The following is a 25,857-nucleotide window of genomic DNA, read 5'->3' on the forward strand; positions in this document are numbered from 1 at the left end:
AGTTCCTCTTTTCCCTTACCAAATCCTTCACCCCTTTAGTTAGCCAAGCTGGTTCTCCTTTGCTCTTATTTTTCCTTCCTTTGGATATCTGCGGAATGTAGAGAATCTGCGCTTCAGTGATGGTATTCTTTAGTAGGGACCATACTTGGTCGACCGTTTTGATTTTGGCTGTCATTTTCTTGAGTCGTTTTTTTACCATGGCTCTCATGCTGTCATAGTTCCCTTTTTTGAAGTTGAAAGTTGTGGTTTGTGTCTTGGTTCGTTTCCCCGTCGCGATGCCAATTTTAAAATTGATCATGTTGTGATCGCTCGCCCCCAGCGGGACCGTGACTTCCATGTCTGTTGTCCTTCCAGTTAAGCCATTTAGGACTAAGTCCAAGTTCCTCTTGTCGGTTCTCCCACCAATTGTTCCAGGAAGCAGTCTCCTATTATTTCCAGGAACTTTGTTTCCCTTCCGCAATTTGAGGTTCCTAGGTTCCAGTTTATCCCTGGAAAGTTGAAGTCTCCCATGATCGTTACGTTAACTGTTCTACATTCATGGTTGATTTCCTCCATCATTGCTGTATCTATTTCTTCCGTCACTTTCAATTTCAGCATGATCCTCCCGGTTATCTGAGCAGTTGTTTGTAAATCCTTCTTTGGGATCGCCTGATGCCCGGGCCATCGACTGGATATCGACTGTCGGCGCTCCCCTGTTACTTAGTTTAAAGCCTTCTCAATGGTCCTCTTCATGTTTTCAATCAAGACTCTTGCTCCTTTAATAAAGAAAACTACGATATTAAGATATTTTCTTCATATCCAAGAAGCTTTGAAGTTGCTCTGGTGTAAAGAAAACATATTTAGTCCCGGCATATCTAATAGTACACTTACATGGATAATTTAACTGGAAAGTAGCTCCTAAATTTTTTATCTCTTCCCTCATATCCAAAAACAACTTTCTACGATCCTGAGTAGATTTAGTAACATCTGGGAATATCCATATTTTTTGACAAAAAAATTGAGTATTAGAGTAGCGAAAGAACATTCTCATTAAGGCATTTAAATCCTACTCAAAGATAAATGAAATTAGCAATGTCCCTCGATATTCTATTACTTCAAGTGAGGTTTCCAGTATATCTGTAATATTATTAAAGTCAATCTGTTGTAAATTGTCAGCATGAGTGCTTTGAGATGGTAATTCAGTCTTCTTCCTTGGTAAATAATATATCCTATTAATAGGAGGAATAGCTTCTGAAGTATATTTTAAATTCTCCATTAAATATTTTTTTAAACATATCCAAAGGGGTAAATGTAGAAGACTTAGGAGAATTCAACACTCTCAGGTTAATCCTTCTATTGTAATTTTCTAAGGATTCAATTTTTCTTTGTAGAAACATTCTCTCTTTTACGAAGGTACCTGAGAGTTTCTGTATAGAGGCAATTTCTGCATTCATTTGATCAAATTTAAAATTTGTTTCAGTTTGAATAGTTTGCACAGATGCTGATAAAGTATCAATTTTACCCAGTATAGCCGATATATCACCTGCTGTCTTCGTTGTTGCTACTTCTAGCTTCTGAAGGATAGTCCTTAGATTTTCCAATGTCACCGGTGGAGTGCGGATATCTTCCGCAACTTGTCCAGTTGAAAACTCAGCATTTTCAAGAACATGGAGCCTCCCACTGTGCATAGCCAACTGACTCTTCTGGTCTTCCGTACTTGCGCACACCACGTCCTCTGATGCTGGATTCGGTGGTAGTCGGGACACTGGAGGGGATAACGAGGTCTCAAGTCCCATGACTCTGGCGGCTCCCTCCGCCTGAGTAACCGCTGGGCTTCCACCCTCCGTACTAGCCGGCAAGCTAGTGAGAAATCTGTCCAACGATGTTTGTCAGGGCAAAGAGGGATCAACCCTGAAAAAGCCCTTGCGTTTTGTATGCGGCATCAGGAAACTCAGAGGAATAAAGAATTCCCAGAGGTAAAATCGCAAGGTTATGTGGAGCAGATTGATCTCATTGCTACTACGCCGCCGCAATCTTGTTTCTCCAAGTATTGTCCATTTACCCCCCATTCTCTGTTTCCAGAGCATACACTACTGCAGAAATTGGGAATGCAGAACTCAAATCTGTATCAACACACACTAGAAACTGCTCTCTATATTAAAACAAGCAAGCAGCAGCACAAAATTTCTCAAAAAACTTCCTAGAACATGGAAGAAAAAAGCCTCAAAGAGCTCCAAGCTATGACAGCCTATAAAACTGAACTCAAATCACTGGCATAAAAAACCTTCCATGATGCAAAAAAAAATCCAATTTCAAGTCTCTTTTGTCTTATAATTTTAAAAAAGAGAATGTATTTTAAGTTAAGCCACTTAAGTGGTGTAGTTCATAAGTTCCTTTATAAGTTTCTCTATATCCAAAACTACAAAAACCCTTAGCCAACTATGGCAAGCGTTTTGCTCCACTTCATCAGGGATACTGGACAAAATGACAAGAGAAAAAAATATATAAACATGTTGCTAATCTAGTTATTTTATTGCAACTCGTGCCAATTTGTAAAAAACAAACTTCACAGGTTTTCCATTAACATGAAGCTTAGCCTACATTCAAGAGCAAAATGACGCTCCTTTATAGCTTGATGCCAATGTTCTATAGGACCCATTAGAAAAGACAAAAAAAACAAAGTGATACCATTCAATTCAGGCATTTAAGCCCTTCGGTTCCAGAGAATCAAAGCGAAAATCCATTTCTGCTCTTTTTGCAACATCTTACACCAATCACAACCATGTCATGCCTTAACAGTCCACTGGAGCACTAAACACTGCAAAAAGTCAAAATAGCGAGCATATCGATGTCATTTTCTGAGTCTTAATGTTTGCATGTTGGAACACAAGATTACTAAGTCTTTTGGTTTCTGTCCAATGTATAACATGTTAGGACATATAATAGAGTAGATAACATTCTGTCTTACATGATGTATTTATTGGCTCAATTGGTATTGATCTAGCCTGTGGGTTTACAAATACTTAAGTATTCTTGCAATTGGAACACTTGCCACATGTGGACTGTCCATAAACTGCTGAATCAATATTCAGGCAATTCAGAAGGACATAACATTTCCTTCAAGTCCTTACCTTAACTATAAGCAAAACAAACCCCTTTATCTGAAAACTCAGGTTAATGTTCCTATTAAGCTCCTGTGTTTTCTGATTGCAAGGGATACCGTGAGCATGATTAGTGGTATATTTCAAAAAACAAGTTAGAATGTCAGCATCTCTAATCTTGGCTCGTGGAAATAAAAGTAGCTCTGTTAAATTTAGCTTATTGATATACATTAACAGCTATTGTAGAATAACCCCTATTAATCTATCTTATAGATCTCTTCCTTGTTTTCTGATCAGTGGAGCAGATCCAATCATTGTCTTCTCTTTTCACAGATTCTGTGCTGTCTTAAGGCTCTCAGATGATAATTAGAGTACAGAACTCCCCCGATATTCGCAGGGGTTCCTTTCCAGGAACCCCTGCGAATGTTGAAAAACCGTGAATACAGTTCTTAGCAGGGGAGGCAGGTGAGAGCAGCTGGAGCGCCGGCGAGTGAAGGAAATCACTCGCAGTATGCTCCGACTGCCTCTTCCGGTGCTAAAGTCGGGCCACACCAATCAGGAGCTGCGTGTTGTCTATGAACTTAACCAATAATTTGACACTCAAAATAGTATGGACATACTTCTCTTCTAAACAAGACACAAACATTCACTACTGAAAGTTCCATAGTGGCCCCCATCGGCCACTCCTGATATCTGTTGAAACAATCTACCATTATACTGAAAAAATTCTTCATAGCCATAGCTTCCAAACTGATAAATGAAGTGGGTACTGTAGCAGTAGATCTTTGATTTAAAAAAAAAAACCCCAACTCTCTCAAGACATAATAGCCTTACTGGGTCAGACCAATGGCCCATCAATCCAGGTCACCAGTAGCTGGCCAAAACCCAAGGAGTAGCAACAATCAACGCTACCGATTCAGGGCAAGCAGACCCGAGAGTATTATCATGTACAAAAACACTTTCCATTCCGCTCAGTATTTTATAGGAATATCGTATCTTCCCTGAGCCATTTCTTCTTCAAGCTGAAGAGCTCTAGGTACATTAGTCTTTCCTCATAGGTAAGTCGTCCCTTCCTTTTATCACCCTTCTCTGTATCTTTTCTAGTTCCACTATATCTTTTCTGAGAAATGGCAACTAGAATTGTATATATTTGAGGTACTAGCAAATCACCTGGTTTGAAGAAGTTCGACCAGATGATCTATCATGAGTTGCATTTGTTCCCTGTGGAGTCTCATATAATCTTTAAATTAGGCTGTATATATTATAAGGTTTCCTTCGGTCAGGCTCCACTTTATTTAGTTGCTATACTCAATAGCTTCTCAAAGAAACAGAAGATCTCATGCCCTTTTTGTATTTGCTTCCGTCAAGGGTTGTAAAAGTAAAATATCATGATCATACTCTCATTTCAGGAAACTTTCTATGATAAGGACTTCCAACACCTGTTATTTACTCTCATTCTTATGTACATTTCAGAAAACAATTGAAAACTTATCTTTTCTCAAAATTCTTGGTTGATTAGATCCCCATGGTTCACTTCTTTTGTTATCTAACTTTTTAAAAACCGCATTGAACTTCAAAATCCAATTTTACGTTATGACTGAAATTTGGCAGCTAAAATTTAATGCTAAGAAATGGAGGGTCATACATTAGGGCAGGGGTGTCCAATGTCGGTCCTCGAGGGCCGCAGTCCAGTCGAATTTTCAGGATTTCCCCAATGAATATACATGAGGTCTATTTGCATGCACTGCTTTCATTGTATGCTAATAGATCTCATGCATATTCATTGGGGAAATCCTGAAAACCCGACTGGATTGCGGCCCTCGAGGACCGACATTGGACACCCCTGCATTAGGGCTAAAAAAAACCTGAGGGAACGGTATAGTTTATGGGGTGAAGAACTTTAATGCATGAGAGGAGCAGAACTTGGGTGCGATAGTATTGATGATCCTAAGGTGGCCTAACAGGTTGAAAAGGCAATGAAGGAAGCAAGAAAGATGCTTGAATGCATAGGGATGAGAAGTATGGCTAGTAGGAAAAAGGAGGTATTAATTCCCCTGTATAAGACTCTGGTGAGACCTCATTTAGAATATTGTGTACAATTCTGGAGTCTTCACCTTCAAAAAGATAAACAAGATTGAGTTTGTCAAGAGGAAGGCTACTAAGATGGTTGGTAGTCATCATAAAGCATATGGAGAGACTTAAAGATCTCAGTAAGTATACTTTGGAGGAAAGACAGGAGAGGGAAGATATGATAGACGCTTAAATACCTATGTGGCATAAACGGGCAAGAGGCCAGTCTCTTTCAACTAAAAAGGAAAACTCTAGCGAGAGGGTATGGGATGAAGTTAAGAGGCTCAAGAGTAATCAAAAGAAATACTTTCTGAATAAAAAAAAAAACATGGTAGATGCATGAAACAGTCTCCGAGTAGATGTGGTGAAGACAAAGACTGTCTTAATTCAAGAAAGCATGGGACAGGCACATGGGATCACTTAGGGAGAGGAGATAGTGGATGGGATGGGCAGACTGGATGAGCCATTTGGCCTTTATCTGCCATCATGTTTCTATAACCAGACAGTATACATCCCAGAGCATTGATAGAATTGAAAAATGAACTTGCAGAGCTACCATACCCCAAAAATAAGCCCTAGCATGATTTTCGGGGTAGGTCTTAAAATAAGCCCTACCCCAAAAATAAGCCCTAGTCCCTGGATTCGCTGGAGGCAGCAGCACTTAACATTCCCCCCCCCCCCCCCCCGACTGCAGCCAAACCCCCACTGGCCCTTCCATCTTTTCATCTCTCCCTCCCTCCCCTGATACCTACAAAAAGTAGCATCAGCAGCACTTTAAATAGGCTGCTTTGCAGCCTTCTCTCGCTGGGACACTCCCTCTGCCGCGTCACTGATGAGGTCATCAGCAACATGGCACACGGAAGGCCTCGACGGGAGAAAGCCGTGAAGAAGCCTGTTTAAGAGTGCTGCCGACGCTGCTCTTTGCAGGGAGGTATGTAGGTCTCGTGGTCTGTGGGGTTTGGATAGGAGATGGGAGGGTAAATGAGGGTTCTGCTGCACGGAAGGGATAGAAGCTGCAGAGGGAAGGTACAAGGGGATGGGTGAGAGGGGAGGAAATATGCTGCACATATGGGGGAGAAAGGAAAGAGGAAGAATTGGGGTGGAGGAAAGGAAAGGAGAAATGATCATTGTACATGAGAAAAATTAGATCTACCCCGAAAATAAGACTTAGGGCGTTTTTTAGGCCCAAAATTAATATAAGACACTGTCTTATTTTCGGGGAAACACGGTATTGTTAGTAATTTATCTTTAAAATCCAGCATGGTACCAGAAGACTGGAGGATGGCCAACATAGCATCGATTTTTAAAACAAGTTCCGGTGACCCGCAGCCAAACCCCCGCTGACCCTCCCATCTTTTCATCTCTCCCTCCCGTCCGAACCCCACTGACCCCGAAACCTACAAAGAGCAGCGTCGGCAGCACTCTAAACCTTCTTCTGCTGGGGCACTCCCTCTGCCACATCACTGATGAGGTCATCAGCAATGCGACAAATGGAAGGCCCTGGTGGTAGAAGGTCGCGAAGTAGCCTGTTTAGAGTGTCGCCGACGCTGCTCTTTGCAGGGAGGTATGTAAATCTCATGGTCGGCAGGGTTCAGATAGAACAGTGGTTCCCAAACCTGTCCTGGGGGACCCCCAGCCAGTCAGGTTTTCAAGATATCCCTAATGAATATGCATGAGAGAGATTTGCATATAATGGAAGTGACAGGTATGCAAATCTCTCCCATGCATATTCATTAGGGATATCTTGAAAACCTGACTGGCTGGGGGTCCCCCAGGACAGGTTTGGGAACCACTGGGATAGAAGGATAGGAGGGTCAGCGGGGGTGGGCTACTCACGGGTTCTGCTGCACAAGGGGCCAAAAGTAATATAAGACATTATCCTATTTTTGGGGAAACACAGTATTGTTAGTAATTTATCTTTAAAATCCAGCATGGTACCGGAAGACTGGAGGGTGGTCAACATAGCATCGATTTTTTTAAAAAAGTCCCAAAGGTGATCTGGGAAATTATAGACTGGTGAATGTTGATGCAGAGCAAAATGGTAGATCCCCATTATAAAAATAAAATGATAGTTTGTCTGGGGGGGGGGGGTAATCAGAGCTTTTGGGGTACCCCTTAAGACACTGAGTTATTTACTCCATTTCTTATCAGAGAACTAAACTTTTCTGACCTTTTCCCAAAGCTTGGTGTGCTGCGATTTGGATGTCTTGTGTACAGTGATATTTTTTCCATCATTCAAACTTGTATGCAGATCATTTTTTAAGAACATTTACATAAACATGGATTAAGGAGACAAAGCTGACAGATTTCAGCAAGGTAAATCTTGCCTCACCACTCTACTATATTTCTTTGCAAGTGTGAATGAATGTTTGGATAAAAGTGAGCCAGTCAATATTGTTTATTGAATTTTCAAAATACCTCATGAAAGACTTCTAAAGAAAGTCATGGGAAAGGAGGTAACATCCTATTATTGATTAAAATCTGGTTGATAAACAGAAAACAGTAGGTTTAAATCAGTGGTCTCAAATTGAAACCCTTTGCAGGGCCACATTTTGGATTTCTAGGTACTTGGAGGGCCTCAGAAAAAAAATGTCTTATTAAAGAAATGACAACTTTGTACGAGGTAAAACTCTTTATACTTTTTTAAATCTTTCCTTTTGGCTAAGTCTTAATAATAATATCAAGGAAGTGTTTTATTTTACTTTTGTGATTATGATAAATATACCAAGGGCCTCAAAACAGTACCTGGTAGGCCACGAGTTTGAGACCACTGGTTTAAATGGTCAATATTCTCAATGGAGAAAGGTAAATAGTGGGGTTCCCCAGGGGTCTGTGCTGGGATCACTGATTTTTAACATAATTTATCAATGATCTAGAGATGGGAATAACTAGCGAGATATTTAACCCCCTCCTTTACTAACACGCAGCGCGAGTTTTAGCACTGCCAGCAACTGCTCCGACGCTCACAGAATTCCTATGAGTGTCAGAGCAGTTAGTGCCACTGCTGGGGCTAAAACCCACACTATGCATTAGTAAAGGAGGGGGTAAATTTGCTATGACACAAAGTTTTTAAGTCACAAGAGAATTGTGAAAAATTGTAAGAGGACCTTGGGAGACTGGGCAAAATGAAGTTTAATGTGAGACGTGCAAAGTGATGTATGTGGGAAGTAGGAACCCTAACTATAGCTATGCGATGCAGGGTTCCACATTAGGAGTCGCTTCCAATCGGTCATAGGATTATATTTAAAATAATGTTGCTTATTTTCAAAACACTTAAATAATTGGCTATACAAAAACTGGAATTAATATGTGAACTATACCAAAAGAGAAAAATTTTTCCAGTGTAATAGTACTAATATACTCCACATTCATAAGGAGAAATGAGATACGCGATCCTCAGAGGGTCCGGTTGCCCATAGATTCAAATGGGTGAAAACCCATAGAATCCGATCTTCATGGGATCCAAGTGTATCTTATTTAATATATTTTTTCTTTTATCCAATAATGAATCATAAATGAATAATCTTTACTTAGCTTATATTTAGCTTTAAACAGGGAGCGCCTCCACCAACATGTCCATGTTTCACACGCTTTCCTCAGGGTCGAGGCTCAATTCAGCCCAATTCAGCATGAAATTTTCTTGGATGGAGCGATTTCTACTGCGTGCATGAGCACTATTCGGGAGCCTCGACCCTGAGGAAAGCGTGTGAAACATGGACATGTTGGTGGAGGCGCTCCCTGTTTAAAGCTAAATATAAGCTAAGTAAAGATTATTCATTTATGATTCATTATTGGATAAAAGAAAAAAGAAAAAATATATTAAATAAGATACACTTGGATCCCATGAAGATCGGATTCTATGGGTTTTCACCCATTTGAATCTATGGGCAACCGGACCCTCTGAGGATCGCGTATCTCATTTCTCCTTATGAATGTGGAGTATATTAGTACTATTACACTGGAAAAATTTTTCTCTTTTGGTATAGTTCATATTTTCAAAACACTAGCATCCAATGAACCTCAATTTATATCTAGATCTCTAATCCCACACAGTACTCAACGCCCACTCCGTTCATCTGGTCAAAATCTCCTTTCAGTTCCCTCTTTGAAAATTATAGGAACAAGAAGATCTGATATGTTCACAGTGATGGGACTTCAATGGTGGAACGCTCTGCCTCAATATATTAGAATTGAAAATGATGTCACAATATTTAAAAAATCTTTAAAAACCTACCTGTTTAAAGATGCTTTTAATACCTAAAATGTTTTAAATTTTTTAGAGAGGTTTTTAATCGTGCTATGGTTCAATTACCCCTTACCTCCTTGTTTTTTCCTTTTTTCTACCAAAAATTGAAAATTGTAACTTTTACTCTTTCCCTCCCGACTCGTTTGTATCTTATGTAATTATTTTGTTAAAATGTTAGTTTCTCTTTATTACTCTTTACTTGGATTTTGTACATCACTTAGCAATTTTAATAGGCGATTCATCAAATGTATCAATAAACTTGAAACTTGAGTCACCACCCAGAAAAAGGATCTAGGTGAAAGATGAAAAATGTTATTGCTCTATGGTGCGGCCACACCTCAAATATTATATACAGTTCTAGTTGCTATTTCTCAGAAAAGATATAGCGGAACTAGAAAAAATACAGAGAAGGGTGATGAAAGTAATAAAAGGATGGGACGACTTACTTATGAGGAAAGACTAATGTACCTAGAGCTCTTCAGCTTGAAGAAGAAACGGTTCAGGGAAGATACGATATGCCTATAAAATACTGAGTGGAATGGAAAGGGTAGATGTGAGAGATTATGATGGTGTCAAGGACGGACACTTGAGCGAGTCGCAATGCTCGTTTTGCCCTAACACTCTAGCGAGTGGAACCCCCCAGCGCTTCGTTATCAGACAACAATAACGAGCGCTTTTCTTCGTTTGGGTGAGGCCACTCGACCTACCTTGGGAGGAGAGCCCAGAATCCCTGGGTGATCTTGGCGCAGGACTGAGCCTGGTATCACTGAGCCCGGAGCAGCGACTGGTTCCTCCCCAACCCAGAAGTGATTCGGCGCAAGGAGCAGTTGCTGCTCTTGTTGCCCCGGGAGGGAAGGATAGATTCCAGCACGGGAGGGACACCTACAACTGGATTCTAAGGAGGAAGGTGCAGTCAATTTTAATCAACGCGCTCCAGGCACCGTAAGAAGGTGAGTGGTGCATCAGGAGGGATTGCCATCAATTATGGAAAGTTGAAAAAAACCAGAAAAAGTGGATATAGAAGCACTATGGCAGGCCATATCAGGCCTTAAGACTACAACCTTAAGTTGACTTTATTTGCTCATTAAGATAGACTATGAAACCTTTTTTCTAAGGTGGAGCAACAGGGGGTATTGCTATCCAATTTGAGTGAAAAGTTGGAGAAACACGATAAGTTAAGTAAGATGGAAAAAGCAGAGTTGGAAATGGTTAAAGATTGAATGTATACCGCAGGTAAGATGGAGAACTTTGAAAATCAATTAAGGAAAAACAATTTAAGATTTCTAAATTTTCCAAAGTGTCCCATCATATCCCTGGTTGAGATGGCCAGAAAATATCTGAGAGGTCTTAGCCACTAGAAAATATCCCTCCCAATTGTGAGATCCTACTACTTAAACATTAAGAGACCTCATGGCAAATCTACCCTGGTATATATGCCTGCAGATAATGTGGTGGAAAACAATTTATCTTCATATTTGGAAAGTTATTTTGAGGTAGTGACAGACAGAACAACCATGTTGCCTACTCTTGACTTAGAAAGTGATAGGGAATTTATTCTTCAATTGTATTTTTGACGTTTTAATGATCAGTTTTTAGGCTCTAATGTCTGAGTATTTCCAGATTTAGCTCAGAAAACTCAGAGATGTAGGAAAGAATTATTGGCCTTGAGACCAAGAGTCCTTGCTCTGGGACCTACATTTCTTGTTAAATTTCCTGCAAAATGTTATTTATCTTATTGTAATAAGAATTTTCTTTTTTTCGAGCCAAAGCAACTGGTAGAATTTGTTGAGTCAAAGGAAAATTTACTGCCATTACTCTAATTGTAGATTTATTTTTCTTGTATGATTGGATGTTAATTTATTTTCTTGATCTCTCATGATATATTGTGTGCTAAATAAGAGTTTAATATTTTCCTTTATTACTGTTTATAAATTTATTTTATCTGTACCAAGTAGTGAAATGCTTGTAGGTAAAATTTAAAATCTTATACATAAATAATTTTTTTAAAAAGAAAAGGGTAGATGTGATTTCTCATTTACTTCCAAAAATACTAGGGCTAGGAGGCATGCGATGAAGCTGCTAAGTAGTAGATTTAAAACAAACCAGATAAAATATTTCACTCAATGTGTAATTAAACTATGGGCTCCTTTTACAAAGCCACATTAGCGGTTTAACACACGTGCTAAACTGCCGGCCGCGCTAGATGCCAACGCCAGCATTAAGCCGGCGTTAAGTTCTAGCTGCGTAGCACTGGTTTAGCACACGCTAAAAAGCTGCGTGCACTAAAACCACTAACACGGCTTTGTAAAAGGAGGCCTATGGGATTTGTTGCCGGAGAACATGGTTAAATCAGTTTGCTTAGAGGGGTTTAAAAAAAAGGTTTGGATAAATTCCAAAGAAGTCCAAAGGCCATTATTGAGATGGCTTGGGGAAATCCACTGCTTATTCTTAGGATAAGCAGCATAAAATCTGTTTTATTACTTGGAACCTAGCAAGGTATTTGTGACCTGTGTTGGCCACTGTTGGAAACAGTATACATGGCTTGATGGACCTTCGGCCTGTCCCAGTATGGCAATTCCTATGTTCTTAATATTCAAAAATTGAAATTCTTCCTGCAAATGAAATATTTGAGCATAATCCTTCACCAGTGATCTGATTGCAAATCAGGAGTGATGTCAAGAAACACTTTATATTCATCTTCGACAGCTGTCTCAATATCTCTAAACTAAACTAAACTTTGGGTTTATATACCGCACCATCTCCACGAATGCGGAGCTCGGCACGGTTTACAGGAAGAAAGATGAGGATCTACAGTGGAGAGATTAAAGAGTTAGGTGTAAAGGGGGAAGGTGAGAGGCCTAAGAGGGGGGAAGTGTTACAGTTTTGAGAATAGCCAGGTTTTTAGGTGTTTGCGGAAGAGTTGGAGGGAGCTTGAGGTTCGGAGAGGGGAGGTGAGGTTATTCCAGATCTCAGTGATTCTAAAGGGGAGGGATGACCCAAGTTTGCCTACATGGGAAATACCTTTTATGGAAGGGAAGGATAGTTTAAAAATTTGGGAGGATCTGGAGGAAGTAGGGGTTGGGGAGTTCCAGGATAGAGGGATAACGGCAGGAAGGATGCCATGTAGGATCTTGTAGGCCAGACACGCACATTTGAAGTGGATCCTGGGGATTACTGGGAGCCAATGGAGCTTAGACAGGAGTGGTGAGACGTGATCAAATTTGCTTTTCGCGAAAACAAACTTAGCTGCGGCGTTCTGAATCCGCTGAAGTCTGTGGAGGCTTTTCTTGGTTAGGCTGAGGTAGATAGAATTGCAATAATCCAATCTGGAGAGGATGATGGATTGTACTAGGACTGCGAAGTATTTTTGGTGAAAATAGGGTCTGACTTTCCTTAGCATGTGAAGGCTGAAGAAGCATTTCTTCACCAGGGATTGGAGATGTTCGTTGAAGGATAAAGAAGAGTCTAAGGTGACACCCAGAACTTTGCTTGAGAACTCGAGCTGTAATGGGGGGCCGGAGGACAATGGGATGGAGGAAGGTAGATGGTCTAATTTTGGGCCGAGCCAAAGGAGTTTTGTTTTGGACTCGTTTAGTTTCATATGCATTGTGAATGCCCAGGATTGGAGGTTCTTTATGCATGAGGATATGTTCGTGGAGAGGTTAGTGAGGTTCGAGTCGGTCTCAAGGAGGACAAGGATGTCATCAGCGTAAGTGTAAAGAGTTTCAAGGAGGGATAGTTGGAGTAGTTTCAGGGAGGACATGTAAATGTTAAAGAGGATTGGGGAGAGGGGTGAGCCTTGTTAGACCCATTTTGAATCACAATGTCTCCACAGATATTTACCATATCACTGGTGGTCTTGAGGCTTTTTTAGACCTACTACTACAATATCAAATTCATTTACCATTAGTTTGGCAGCTATGAGATTGTTTCAACAGGTATCAGGAGTGGCATATGGGGGGCCACATGGCACCCTAAGTAGTGAATGTGTGTCTAGTTTAGAAGAAAAGTATGTCTATATCTCCCAATAAGTGTCAAATTATGGTTCAGGTTCACAGATATATATGGGAAGGCACAGGAGATAAGCTTGAAAATTTCTGTTGACTTCTTGAATGGCTGTTATAAAAATTAATTCCCCCTCCCCTTTTACAAAACCAGCCAGCGCACTGAATGCTCTGCACTACTCCAACACTCATAGGAATTCAATGACCATGCAGCACACTAGCTGGTGCTAAAAACCTCTTGCGCAGTTTGATAAAGGGGAGGGGGTAAAGGTTTTTTTTTGCATTATGATTTTTGATCAATATTATTTCTGGATGTGAAGATCATTAAAGAAGCATAAGGTTTTGCCACTAATTTATCAAAAGAACATAAACATCCTATTGGATTACTCTGGTTGTTATCCAAGAGTCTTAAAAGACAGTTTCCCCTTTTCACAGATTCTGCACTATTGTCAAATCTGCTCCACTGATATGGAGATCAGAAAATGGGGAAGAGAGCTATAAGATAAATTAATAGGGGTATATCAACAAGCTAAATTTAACAGAGAGCTATTTTTATTTCGACAAGCCAAAATTAGAGATGCTGACATTCTAACTTGTGTTTTAAAACATATCACTATCATACCCAAGGTATCCCATACAATCAGAAAACATTGGAGCACAATAAGAACGTTAGCTGAGTTTTCAGATAAAGGGTTTTTGTTTTCCATCTAGTTGGGGTAAGAACTTGAAAATGTTTTGTCCTCCTACAATGCCTGCATAAGCAGAGAATGCCTATTCAATATTTGTAGCAAACGGAGAATGCTAATTCAATATTTGTAGACCTACAGACTTAAAATTAATACCGATTTAGAGTCAATATAAGACAGACTTATATGGTCTACTGTATGTCCTTGTAACAAGTTATACATTGGGAAGAGTTAGTGCTCTTATGTTCCAACATGCAAACATTGACTTAGAAAATATTACACCAAGCTCAGTTTTGACTCTTTGCAGTGTTTAATGCTCCGGTTGATTGCACTGACACGATGGGATTGTGATTGGCTTAAGATGTCACTGCAACAAGAGCAGAAATTATTTGCCTTGATTTTCTGTAACCGCAAGGGCTTAAAAACCCAAATGTCACTTTTTTAAATTATTTTGCTTTTCTTTTTGGTCTTTTCTAATTGGTCGGCTAGAATATTGGTGCTCGATGTCAAGCAATAAAAAAGGAGTGCCATTTTGCTCTTGAATGTGAGCCGAGCTTCATGTTAGCGGAAGACCCATGAAGTTCGTAGTTTACAAACAGGCATGGATTGCTATTCTAGTTATTGTTTTATTGCAACATGTTTTGACATTTTCTTTTTCTGTCGTTTTGTACACCGACCACCATTGGCCTTTAACTTTTGTGGTTTTGAACATTATTTATGACCAACACCAGTTATGTGGTTTAACTTTTTCTTTTTTAAAAATGCTCTTTTATATTGATAAGACACAATAGACTTGAATTTGACATAAAAAGCCTTCCATGACACAAAATCCTATGATGAATGAGTTCAGTTCCTTAGCCTATCACAGCTTGGAGCTCTGAGGCTTTTCCCTTCCATTTTCTAGGAAGGTTTTATTTGAGATGTTTTGTGCTGTTGCTTGTTTAACAGAGAACAGTTTTCAGTGTTTGTTCTACGAATAATCTTCAGACTGGAGAAGTAGGAGAAAGAGTGAAGTACCACCCCCTGTTTGCCTCATCATAGACCAGTTTAGGCAATGCTCACTCCAGCTAAGAACACATGCAGAAGATTCAACCAGTTGATCATAGTTCTAGGATATCCAAACCCAAGGTCATGATACCCTTTTTCAAATGAACTTGCTCATCTTTTGAGAGTTAGCAGGCTGATCTGAGGTCCACTTAAAGATATCCCACTTGATCATGCTCAAGATGGACATAGAAACTTCAAATCTAGGCACCTAGTGTAGGGCCTTAAGCCCAACAGCTAAGGTCATAAAGCCATTTTCTTCAGAAATTATCAGGTTTTTGTAAAGTACTAAATTGCACTTCAAAGTTTACGTCAACCTAAGCATTCAACACCAAATGACTGCAGCTGTATAGCTCTCCTGCTTTAATTGAATCCTAAATAGCCAGACATCTGGATAATGAAATAAGATTCCCTCTCCCCTTGAGCATCATATATCAAGAGCCAAGATTAGGCATGAAAGAAGAGCCTGGGGCTTGCATCTTTGTATTGCAGTGGCAAGAATGTATGATATCTAACTATAGCAACACACAAAAATTAACACAATTACCATGGGAATCACTTAACAGCAATACTGGAGGTACCACAGTGCAGCAAATCCCACAGTATATTTTTGTGAAGTAAAAGCATAATTGCTCCTTATTAACAGTGGACTTAAAGAAGGTAAAGAAAAATTTGTATTTTGCCTCTATAAGTACATCAAAGACAAGGGAGCCATATGACCACTAGATGACCTGAAATAAAAAAGGTGCTCAGGAAAGGCAAGTGCATAAATGGATAAAGAAATTCTTTGATTTGATCTTTTATAGAAGATGATGCTGGGGAGATAGCCACATCGCAACTGTTTTTTGAAGGCAATTCAAAGAAAATGAAGCACATCACTGAGAAACAGGTGTATTACATCAAGATTAGTCTGAAAATAATAGCAAACAGGATCTAATGGCATTTACATAGAGGTCTAGCAGAATTCCAACATGGAATTTCTGACTTGCTACTAATCATTAAAATCTGCCATACTCTGGAAGGCACAGGAAACAAGATTGAGAACCATGATGCATCTGCATAGATGCCTGATTTAACTATGCCTTGAGAACCATTTACAATTCTCATCTCATAACTGGAGAAAATACACAGAAGGGCAACAAAAATGATAAAAGGAAGATTGAACAGTTTAAGGCTCTTCAGCCATGAAAAGAAACAGATGGGATACGACAGAAGTCTAGAAAATCATAAGTGGCATGGAACACAATGAGAAATAGTTATTTAAAATAGTACTAGGAGTACTATGAATTCATAGCTTTATAGGGAGAATTTAAATTGTGTTGAATAAAATTGTTCAAGGCATATTACCTCACTTTTTTTGGTCATTAAAAGTAAGATTTAGTATTGTTTGCTATTGTATGGCTATCGCTCTTGAAAATGTCAATTCTAAAATCTGCTATTACATAAAACAGATTTTTTTTAAAAAAGCAAAACTGTTTGTTTCTCATTTGAACACGGCCTATGCGCCTGCTGCCAAAGAACATGGCCTAAACCAGTAGTGATTAAAAAAAAGTGTACACAAGTGACCTAGACTGGCCAGTGTTTGAAACTTATTGGGCCCAATGGACCATTAGTCTGACTCACTAGGATGCTTTATGATGTTATAAATGTTCAAGGTTTAATTTGATATACTGTCTATCATAACAGCTAAATGGTTAACAATAAGTAGCTTCTTGGTTTCTCATACTGCAAGATGCAGTGGACCAGACTTGATAAGGTGATTCTATAAGCCTACAAGACCAGCTTTTAACACTTGTTTCAGCTAAAGGCAAAAACACTTTTCTGTTGCTATTTCAATAAAAATGGAATGCCACCTTAGAGAAAGATGGATGATCAAGGTCCTTTCCAATCACAAATGGCAATCTTCACATATTTTGAAATGCTACATTTTTACCAATTGTTTTCCCTTCCAAATGTAGCCATGAACTGCCTTTTTCCATTGTAATATGCCCAATAAAAGCAGATTGAAACCAGTCTCTCTGCATGTAGTGTAGAATTTCAAACTTGACCTTAAGAAAGTCATATCCACTAACCTCCTTTTCCAAGAGCTCACTATGAACCAAGCAGGCTTTTTTGTAAGTAAAATTAGTCACTGAATTCGGTTCCAAATATGACGAACGGAGAATTTTCAAAACTTCTTCAAACTCTCGAGAACCCGAAGTTATTGGCTGACAAAGGTCTACAACAATAATAAAAAATAAAAAATAAAAAAAATTACTAACAGCTACAGGTAGCCATAATCTAAAATCATCTACAAAAGTGTCAAGACTAGGTAATGAAAATTTCATTTTTTAATTTAGTATTTATTTGTTATTGACACAGAATACAAATTTTAAAAGTACAAGTTTACTTATACATTTAACATTTTACTTTCTGTAAACATCTCATTTGTCTACAACTCTTAAATCCTTTTGTTTGCATAAGTAATGCAATTCTCCCCATGTACTGTGGAAGAGACATTTTTGTTAAATGTAACAACTTTTCAAACCTTTATGTTGAAGGCTATGACCACATTCAATTTGTTTAAGCACCTTAAAAACAAATGCACACAAAATAAGCATGAGTTTGCCACACAAATTTTTCTTTAATGAACAAAGAGCTCAGAAACTAGTTGAGGAGGGTGAGGATTAGGAAATCTGTCTCCTCCCCCCACAAAGCCCATGTTTTCAGTGTCTCTCTCTTTCACCTCATGTTACCATCTCATTCAGGATACTGTATCTTGATCTGTGCATTTCCACATCATTTCACCATAGCTTTTTTTTAGTTTGATATACTGTCTTCAGGCTGAATATACATCACTTTGACAGTATTCAGGTAAGTAGGTATTTTCTGTCCCTGGAGGGCTCACAATCTTGAATTTGTACTTGAGGTAACAAATTGTTCAGCAACTTTCCCAAAATCGCAAGGAGCTGGGCTTCCCAAGTTCTCAGACCACTGCTCTAATCATTAGGCTGTTACTTCACTTCAGATGGAAGTCTATGGCCACAGATAGATCCAGGTGTAAAAGAACCTTTAGGTACTTGCAAACACTATTGTAGATATGAAACATTTCAAATGCCAGGTTGTTTGATACTTGGCATCTACCAACTGAAGTGTATGCTGCTAACGTGGATCTGGGTCCCTGAGAAACTGTCGTAGCTCTCTGAAGAAACCAATATGGCTAAGAGAGCTGAAGTCACTCCTGCATTCAGAGCTCCCTGTTTTTGTTCAACATTGGCATCCAGTGGCTGAACCTAGGGTCGTTATGAGCTTGGGAAATACTGCAGTCTTTGTCCATGGTTGATGGCCATCCGCTGTCACTGAAATGACTGAGCAAAGTGGATAAAAATAGGAGTTAAGAAATACTTACAGGACCATATCCTAGCCCCAGTACTGACAAATTTAACCATGTATTTTAGCATCTAGAGAAGCTAAGTACTGTATATGTTTTCTCTCTGCTCTATTCTCCACTAACAAACCTAGAGGATACGAGTGCAGCACTCTTCCTAGTTATCTATCTACTTGCCCAGACCGCCTAGCCTCTCAACCAGTTTTCTAACCCCTAAGGACTATGCATCCTAGACAAGTTGCCCCCTCACCCACCCTAGATATAGCACAGCTAAAAAGTATTTTTATATTCAAAATGTAGATATTTAACAATTTTTGTGTTCTTTTTTTTCCTACTCAATTAGTATTCCTCTGGTTACTGCCTTCAAATATCAAAATTAAAATACTCCACAATCTTTTAAGCAACACCATAAAATGGTTTTGCTTTTCAATAAGCATAAAAACAGCTATAGGACAAACTCGGTCAATATGGCTTATTTGTTTTGAAAAATCAATATTTTTTATTTCAAGAAACTGCAGAGCTCTTAACTTTTAGTGTTTGTATCCTCTAGAAATAAAATTTAGAAGTTAACAAAATATGCAAATTATCTTGTTACAAGACCAGATACATGAAGTTATTTCATGAATATCCGCTGCATATATTTTGGAATTAGAGCTGTTTGCAGTATTAAGGAAACAATTTGAACCTCAACATAGCTAAAAAAAAAAAAAAAATGCCTATAAACTTACTAGGAAGTTATTTTAAGAATATTAAGTTGTAAAATTATTGTACGTACTGCTGCCTGGGATGGGATTCCTTGTGCCCAGAAGGGATCATTTGAAAAATGACCTCTGTATTGCTGTTATAATAAAAGTATTGTAATAATCTTCTTATTGTAGTAGTACTGCAAGTACAAATAAGACAGCATTCTCTAATACAATGCCAAGGGGCCACTCCTTGAGACCTCTGGGCTGATCACATTCTGGCTTTTTTCAGCAGAAATGAGGAAGTGATAGGAGGGTAACACACTTGGAGGACAAAGACATTTTTTCAATAGACAAAAACTGCATTTGGAAATGCCAATCTCATTGGGACGAAAAGTCTGAAAACAAGCTGGTGGGGTGGACGTCATTGATGCAACTAATCAACAGTGTCAAGGCTTCACATGGGAAGATATTTGATGGCTCACCTTTAGCTCACTTGGATCCAAAGTGGCCCTCACTTAAATGTTAGGAAAGACCATTACAATAGGAGTGTATCTGTTAAAAGGCTGCCCATCTGTGGCTTAGTACCATGCTGTAGACCTATAGAAAGGACTTAGATTTTCAACTTTAACATTTCACTCCTTAGGCTGGCCAGATTTAATAGGATGAATTCACAGCTCCTTAGAGGATGAAAAGGACTTGATAGTCTAAGTATTTTTTTCTAGCAAAAATAATGCTGGTCCTCAAATACCAGGCCATTCTTCAAACATGGGATGATCATCAAGGGTCCCACCCCATAGTAGACAAGCCTCCTGCAATTAACTAGAGAATCCATGAAAAGGCAGCACTGAATGTGCAGAACCTGAGCTCTTAATGCTTGGGGACCATGGACATTTTTATCACATAATGGTAAAGGTGCCAGTACTCAGTATCCCCAAGTACCCCCTCATAAAAACAAAAAAAGCTGGGGTTATCACACAATGGTGACATTTAATGCTCAGATTCAAGGTCTCGCAACCAAAGGGTTCCTGAAAGAGCTCTGGGAGCAGGCTTTGGCCAAGGAATGGCCATACCAATAATTTGATTAAAAATAGGGAAATAACCCACCAAGGTAGTTGTAAACAGAGGCACAATGCCAGATTCAAGTTCTGACTCCAACTGAGTTAGAGACTCAAAAAAGCAGAACGAACATCATGCAAAATGTAGAAACATTTAGTATACAGAAAGTTGTAAAGCCAACCATTTTTGGAAACGATTAGAGGAAAACTAAAGCTATGAAGGAATATATGGCTTAGTTTTGCTTACAACTGTTTTACCCTGTAATTGCTTTAAAATGGGGAGGCCATTGGAAAGCAAAATTAATACAACAGCAAATTTACAGTTTGACAACACAAAATGCCACCGATCACAAGTACAACATTTACATATTTTATGGAACACTAAGACCATAAGTAAAGCCACGCACTTAGAATATCTACATGGAAAATAACTTGATTTCACAAATGTATGGTCTGATGTATGTTGGAATCCAACTAGTTTCAGTTCTAAATGAATCCCTGGACAGAATTTATTTATTTTGTTAACTTGTTCAAATCCATCCAAGAAAGGTTGTTGGGAGGAAAGACTGTTCCAATGTTACTGCTGTGAATCATTTTAAGTCAAAGAGTTCAAAAGATCTTGCACATTACAGCAATAGAGAAACGTTGAAGTAAAAATGAGGCAATTTCATCTAGCCTCCAAAACAATTAAGCTACCAATATTAGCATCTGGTGGTTTCTACAAACATTTTAAGACAAATCCAACACGCAGAACACGTCAATAGTCATTTCCCCCTAAATTTGCTTCTCGTTATAGTTATGTACCCCAAAAATATCTGTTCCTATATGGATGTAATGGCCAAGTTAAGGATTCTTTTATAAACCTCTTTGCAATGTACCCGATTTGCTTCTTCACTATGGTTCATTACGTACCAGTATTGATATTTTGGTTTAAATGAAATTAGTGCGCTACAGCACTGGCAAGAAATACATAGCTTTGAGCATCCCCCTACGGACAGAACTCTGGTTATTAGCAAAGGAATGTGGACTCAAATAATCTCGATGAGGATTAAATATAATGGGGGGGGGATAAGAAATGGAAATTAAAAATAATCCAGTGGAATAGTACCTTTTCTTATATGTTTAGGGCTAATTTACAATACGTTCAAGAAGCATTCAGTGTATTTTATCATATTATGTACAAGTTACCATCCATAAAGATGCTACTCGTTTAAATATGACTGTTTTGAGGGCCATAAAAATATAGATTCCATTACTTTTTCTTCATCTTGAACTCCCTTCTTGCTCATTTTGAAATATAGCTAATCAGATCAAGCCTGCACTGAGTCAAAGCATCAAGTATTTTTTTATATATATTATGTCATCGTCCCCCACTTTCATCACTAACTTATTTATGCTTATATTTGGTAATTTCACCATCGTTATCCTGTTAACAAAGCTATTTTTTTATGTCAAGATGTATGAGCTGTGCACCACCTCAGTTTAATCTTCTCATGAATGAGGTTAATAATGCCCAATAAATACATATACAGTATATCACTATGCAGTGACTGGCATCCCTGACCCCAGGGGATTAACACGGCCTTCACAGTAACCAAAGTCTAGTGAATAGACCTAAGTTAATAACCAAGCTTGGATCTTAATGACGCACATAGTGCAGCCATTAAGCAGGCCTTAAACTGCTCATCTGGCACATTGCCAAGCAGGTATTTGTCTCTCATTTCATTCACATCTCTCTTAAGTCACTTGCATAATTCCCAGTTGAAAATGGTCATTGCACCAGGATCTCTGCCTAACCCTTTCAAACATGGATCCTAAACCTAACCACCGGATGCCCCCCTCAAGGGTTATGAACATAGCCTCCTTGGCATTCAAAGCGTTAGGCCAGGATCAGATCTGGACCAGGAATCAAATTCAGGTCCTCCACTGAACTAGTCCCATAGTTAGTGCTCATTTAAAATGATGAGCATTCAGTATAAGAGTAATCCAGAAGTAGACTGCAGAGTATTCGAGGCCGAATCAGGGCAGGCATTAGGGGGTGGCGACTACAGCGGTTGTCCAAGGTCTCCATGTCCATGTTGCAAAAACCCCAACCAAGCCCTGCATCAAGCTGAAGGAGGACTTTGGGAGGACCCAGTCTCCAGTTTCTGCCTTGGGCCCATTCCCAACTAGGGCAAAGTATAATGGCAAAATGACAATATATAATGGTTCTAGACGATGTCTAGATGATAAAATACTGAACCACTTCCACAGAACTAACCTGATACCATACACACGTTGGACAAATTGTAACCTAGGCAGCACAATAAACACACCTTTATTTTATAGAAGCTACTTTCCCACTCATTATTTCCAACAAATATTTTCTAGTTTGGCCACCATGTGCAATCTTCACCATACAAGACGGATTTCCCCCCCCCCCCCTAAAGCTCATAATAAACCTACCTTTATTTCTTCAAAAGAGAAAAATATTTTTTACATGACGGCTAAGGTTATGGAAATACTTTCCTTAAACCTTCCCATATTAATAAAATAAAGCCGACCGTCCGCCAAAATAAACCACGGCGCAGTGCTAAGACGTCCACGAAAAGGACGTCTGACCGAGCCTAGAGACTACGGCGCTAACGCCGTGGAGGCGCTTTAATGCAGATGCGCAAAATCCCAGCAAAGGATGTTTAAGAGCGAACCATCTTCTCTCAGCGCGAGCTGCCGCAAAATGGCTCACTCGCCCCCTCATCACGTTACAAGTATTTCAGCCCAGTCAGCTTTTGGAAGACGTGAACACTGCAACCCTTTACTCTAACGCCGCGCTAGACCGATGTTTATATTCTATATATATATATTTTTTTTTTGTCCCCAATTCGTACTGGCTATTTGGTGGGGATGAAGGCATGCAGCTAATACACGAGCCATAAGAGTCTAATTAAAGGTGAGAGGAGAACAACCTTTCTTTTCTCTGCTTTTCCTTGGAATCTGATAATTTCTCCTAGGGGGTTCTTCCGGGGGTTTCTGACCACACCCTATATCATTTTCGTCCGAATTTAGTTCGTGGGAGCTGCTTCTGCGCTGCTTAGTTTTACAGTCGGTCAGGAGTCGTTCCCCAGTTTCGGTTTGTTCGCCATTTTGATTGCATTGTGCTTTTCCGTGCTGAACTCCCTGTTTCGCTGTTTGGTCTTCATGTTCCTCTTTTACGTGTTCGCTTTTACTCTTGTCCTGCTGCTGAGGTTCTTCCTTTTCTTGACTGACGTCGCTACTAGCCATCTCAACGAGGTCCCCCCCCTCCCCAAAAAAAAAAAAAAAATGAAGCAGAAAAATTAATTTCTAAGTCGCCGTAACCGCTTTCTTCTCTTCCTTAACTCCGAGCCGCCATCTCGCTGCCTGCGTCTCTCGCTCACTTCAACTAGCAGAGAACTTCCGTGACGCGCGATTTTTAAGGCGGGGTTCGCGCCCATTCCGACCAATCCCGGCCGACCGCACGAATCCGACTGGAGTAAAGTATCGCCATTGTTTCTAAACCGCCCAAACTGGAGCTACTTTGAGGACAAAAAGGTAGATTGATAAGTTTTTTGTTCTTTCTTCATACCTTTGGCTTGTGATCTTTTTTTTTTTTTTTTTTTTCTTTTCGTAATTTTTTTGTTGAGTTAGGTAATATTAATTAATACATGAAGGTAAAATTTGACAATTTTTGAAAACCTAAACAATATCATTGTGACTAAAAATGAGTCATTTGTCTTAGGTTTAGCACACCCTCCGTCCCCAATAATTTTGAAAAGTTGGCTCTTACTGTTGCCCAAGAGATAAAACTGGCAGAAAGATGGTACATGGAGAAAATAATATGGTTGGATCGTCAGACAAAAGTGATCCTTCTTTATTTGCAAAGATAATGAATAAATAAAATAGGCAAAAAATAAATTTGCCCAATACAATTGTTAAATCTTCAATTTTTAAAGAAAAAATATTGTAGACAATGACAGTTTCACATTTCAGCTTTGATGCACCAGAGAAAAATTAGAGTTGGGCAGTGCCCCAATCTCATCAATACTAGCCTTCCAAAAGGGCCTTGACAAGGGCTTCACAGTGGCATCCCTTAAAGTTCAACTAATAGGGCTCTCCTTCATCCAAGGCCCAGAGAAGAGGGCTTCAGTAGCGGCCCATCTAGACATAGTCAGGTTCTTGAAAGGTGGCCTGAGACTTCGCCACAAATTCAGTCCCATTATCATCCTGGAATCTTAATATAGTCTTTGAAGAACTCAGCGAAGATCTGTATGAGCCCTTACAGGACGCTTCCCTCATGGATCTATTGGTCAAAGTAATCTTCTCGGTGGCAACTACATCTGTCAGAAGATTCTCAGAATTGCAGACACCATCATGCAGAGAGCCGTTCCTCAGGATCACAGAAGCATAAGTGACCTTGCGTATGGTTCCCTCCTTCTTACCAGAGGATGCTTCAGTGTTTCATGTCAACCAAGAGGTTAGGTTACCAGCATTTCACCCCACAGAGTCCAAGAAGAAAAACAAGGCCTTACAGGTTTTGGACATCAGGAGATTCCTATTGCATTACCCAGAGGTGTCTAATGAGTTTTGTCTCTCAGATCATTTTTTTCATGTTAATCAGGCATGACAAGGCCACCCACTTCCAAGGCCACCATCTCTACATACATTGGTTGCAGCAAACAGCTGCCTGTATCATTGAAGGTGCATTTGAAAAGAGCAGTGATTTTATCTTGGGCGGAAAATCAGCAACCTGGTCCTCCTTTCATACCTTCACCAAATCTACAGGGTGGACTTAGCAGCACAGGAGGATGCCATTTTCAGGTCCTCAGTACTACAAGCAGGCTCTTCTGTCCCACCCTACAGTTTGGGGACTGCTTAGGTACGTCACTGTGTAAAAGAGATTAGGTTCTTACCTTGATAATATCTTTTCCAGTAGATGCTGAACCCCCTTTCCCTACATTTTATTTACCTGATACACCTGCTTTCTGACTCAAGCTTAATGGTCAGCTGCATAGCTAAGATTGCAGTTAGCCAGAGTATTGGATTAGGAGGAACGGTTGAGCACCCTTGTAAACCTATATACAGGCTGTTTGTGTTTAACTTGTATTTTCTTGGAGGCTTGTTAATATTTTAACTGCATTATTGTTTCCTTGCTGATATTTTAAATTCATGGGAGCAGATCAGACATTTGGTTTCAGGGAATTCCTCGTATCCCTCCTTTGCCTATCTTCTGTAGGGCCGTCGCCATCTTTGGTACGAACTAAGGGGTGTACAGAAACCATGGAGAAGGAAGAGGAGTTGAAAAGCTGTGATTGACATCTTGCAGTATGGTCGCGAGCACAGATGGATAACTATTGTTCAGTATACCATCCCTATTATTATCAAGGTGATAAGCAGGATATTAAAAAGAAATTAGGTTATCAAAAAAATAGTCTAACTGACACAATCTAGTTATATAGGAGAGGGAGTGTATGGTGTGGATAGGATAGTGAAGGAGAGGACGGAACTTCAAAGCTGAATAGAAAAGAGTGGATGATAGCATGGGAAGGGTAGACTCTGCTGCCATAGTTCCCAATAGTTCCCAGAGAGAGCTGGAAGTGACAGCAAGTACTGATTAAGTATATG

The 25,857-nt window shown here is 39.5% G+C and overlaps 1 protein-coding gene across 2 annotated transcripts in view; it reads right to left on the reverse strand.

Annotated features, from left to right (window-relative positions):
* TASOR (transcription activation suppressor) overlaps positions 1 to 23,607 on the reverse strand; it is a 130,679-nt gene extending 107,072 nt beyond the window's left edge. For both annotated transcript variants that reach the window (XM_033925742.1, XM_033925741.1), the window contains exons 1-2: positions 23,184 to 23,607; positions 17,203 to 17,348 (exon numbers count right to left, since the gene is read on the reverse strand). In XM_033925742.1, the coding sequence (XP_033781633.1) occupies positions 17,203 to 17,348; positions 23,184 to 23,499 (462 nt within the window). In that variant the 5' untranslated portion in view covers positions 23,500 to 23,607. The remainder of the gene's footprint in view (positions 1 to 17,202; positions 17,349 to 23,183) is intronic.
* Positions 23,608 to 25,857: the final 2,250 nt, after the last annotated feature.

Source organism: Geotrypetes seraphini, chromosome 17, assembly GCF_902459505.1.
Source record: "Geotrypetes seraphini chromosome 17, aGeoSer1.1, whole genome shotgun sequence".
NCBI lineage: Eukaryota > Metazoa > Chordata > Amphibia > Gymnophiona > Dermophiidae > Geotrypetes > Geotrypetes seraphini.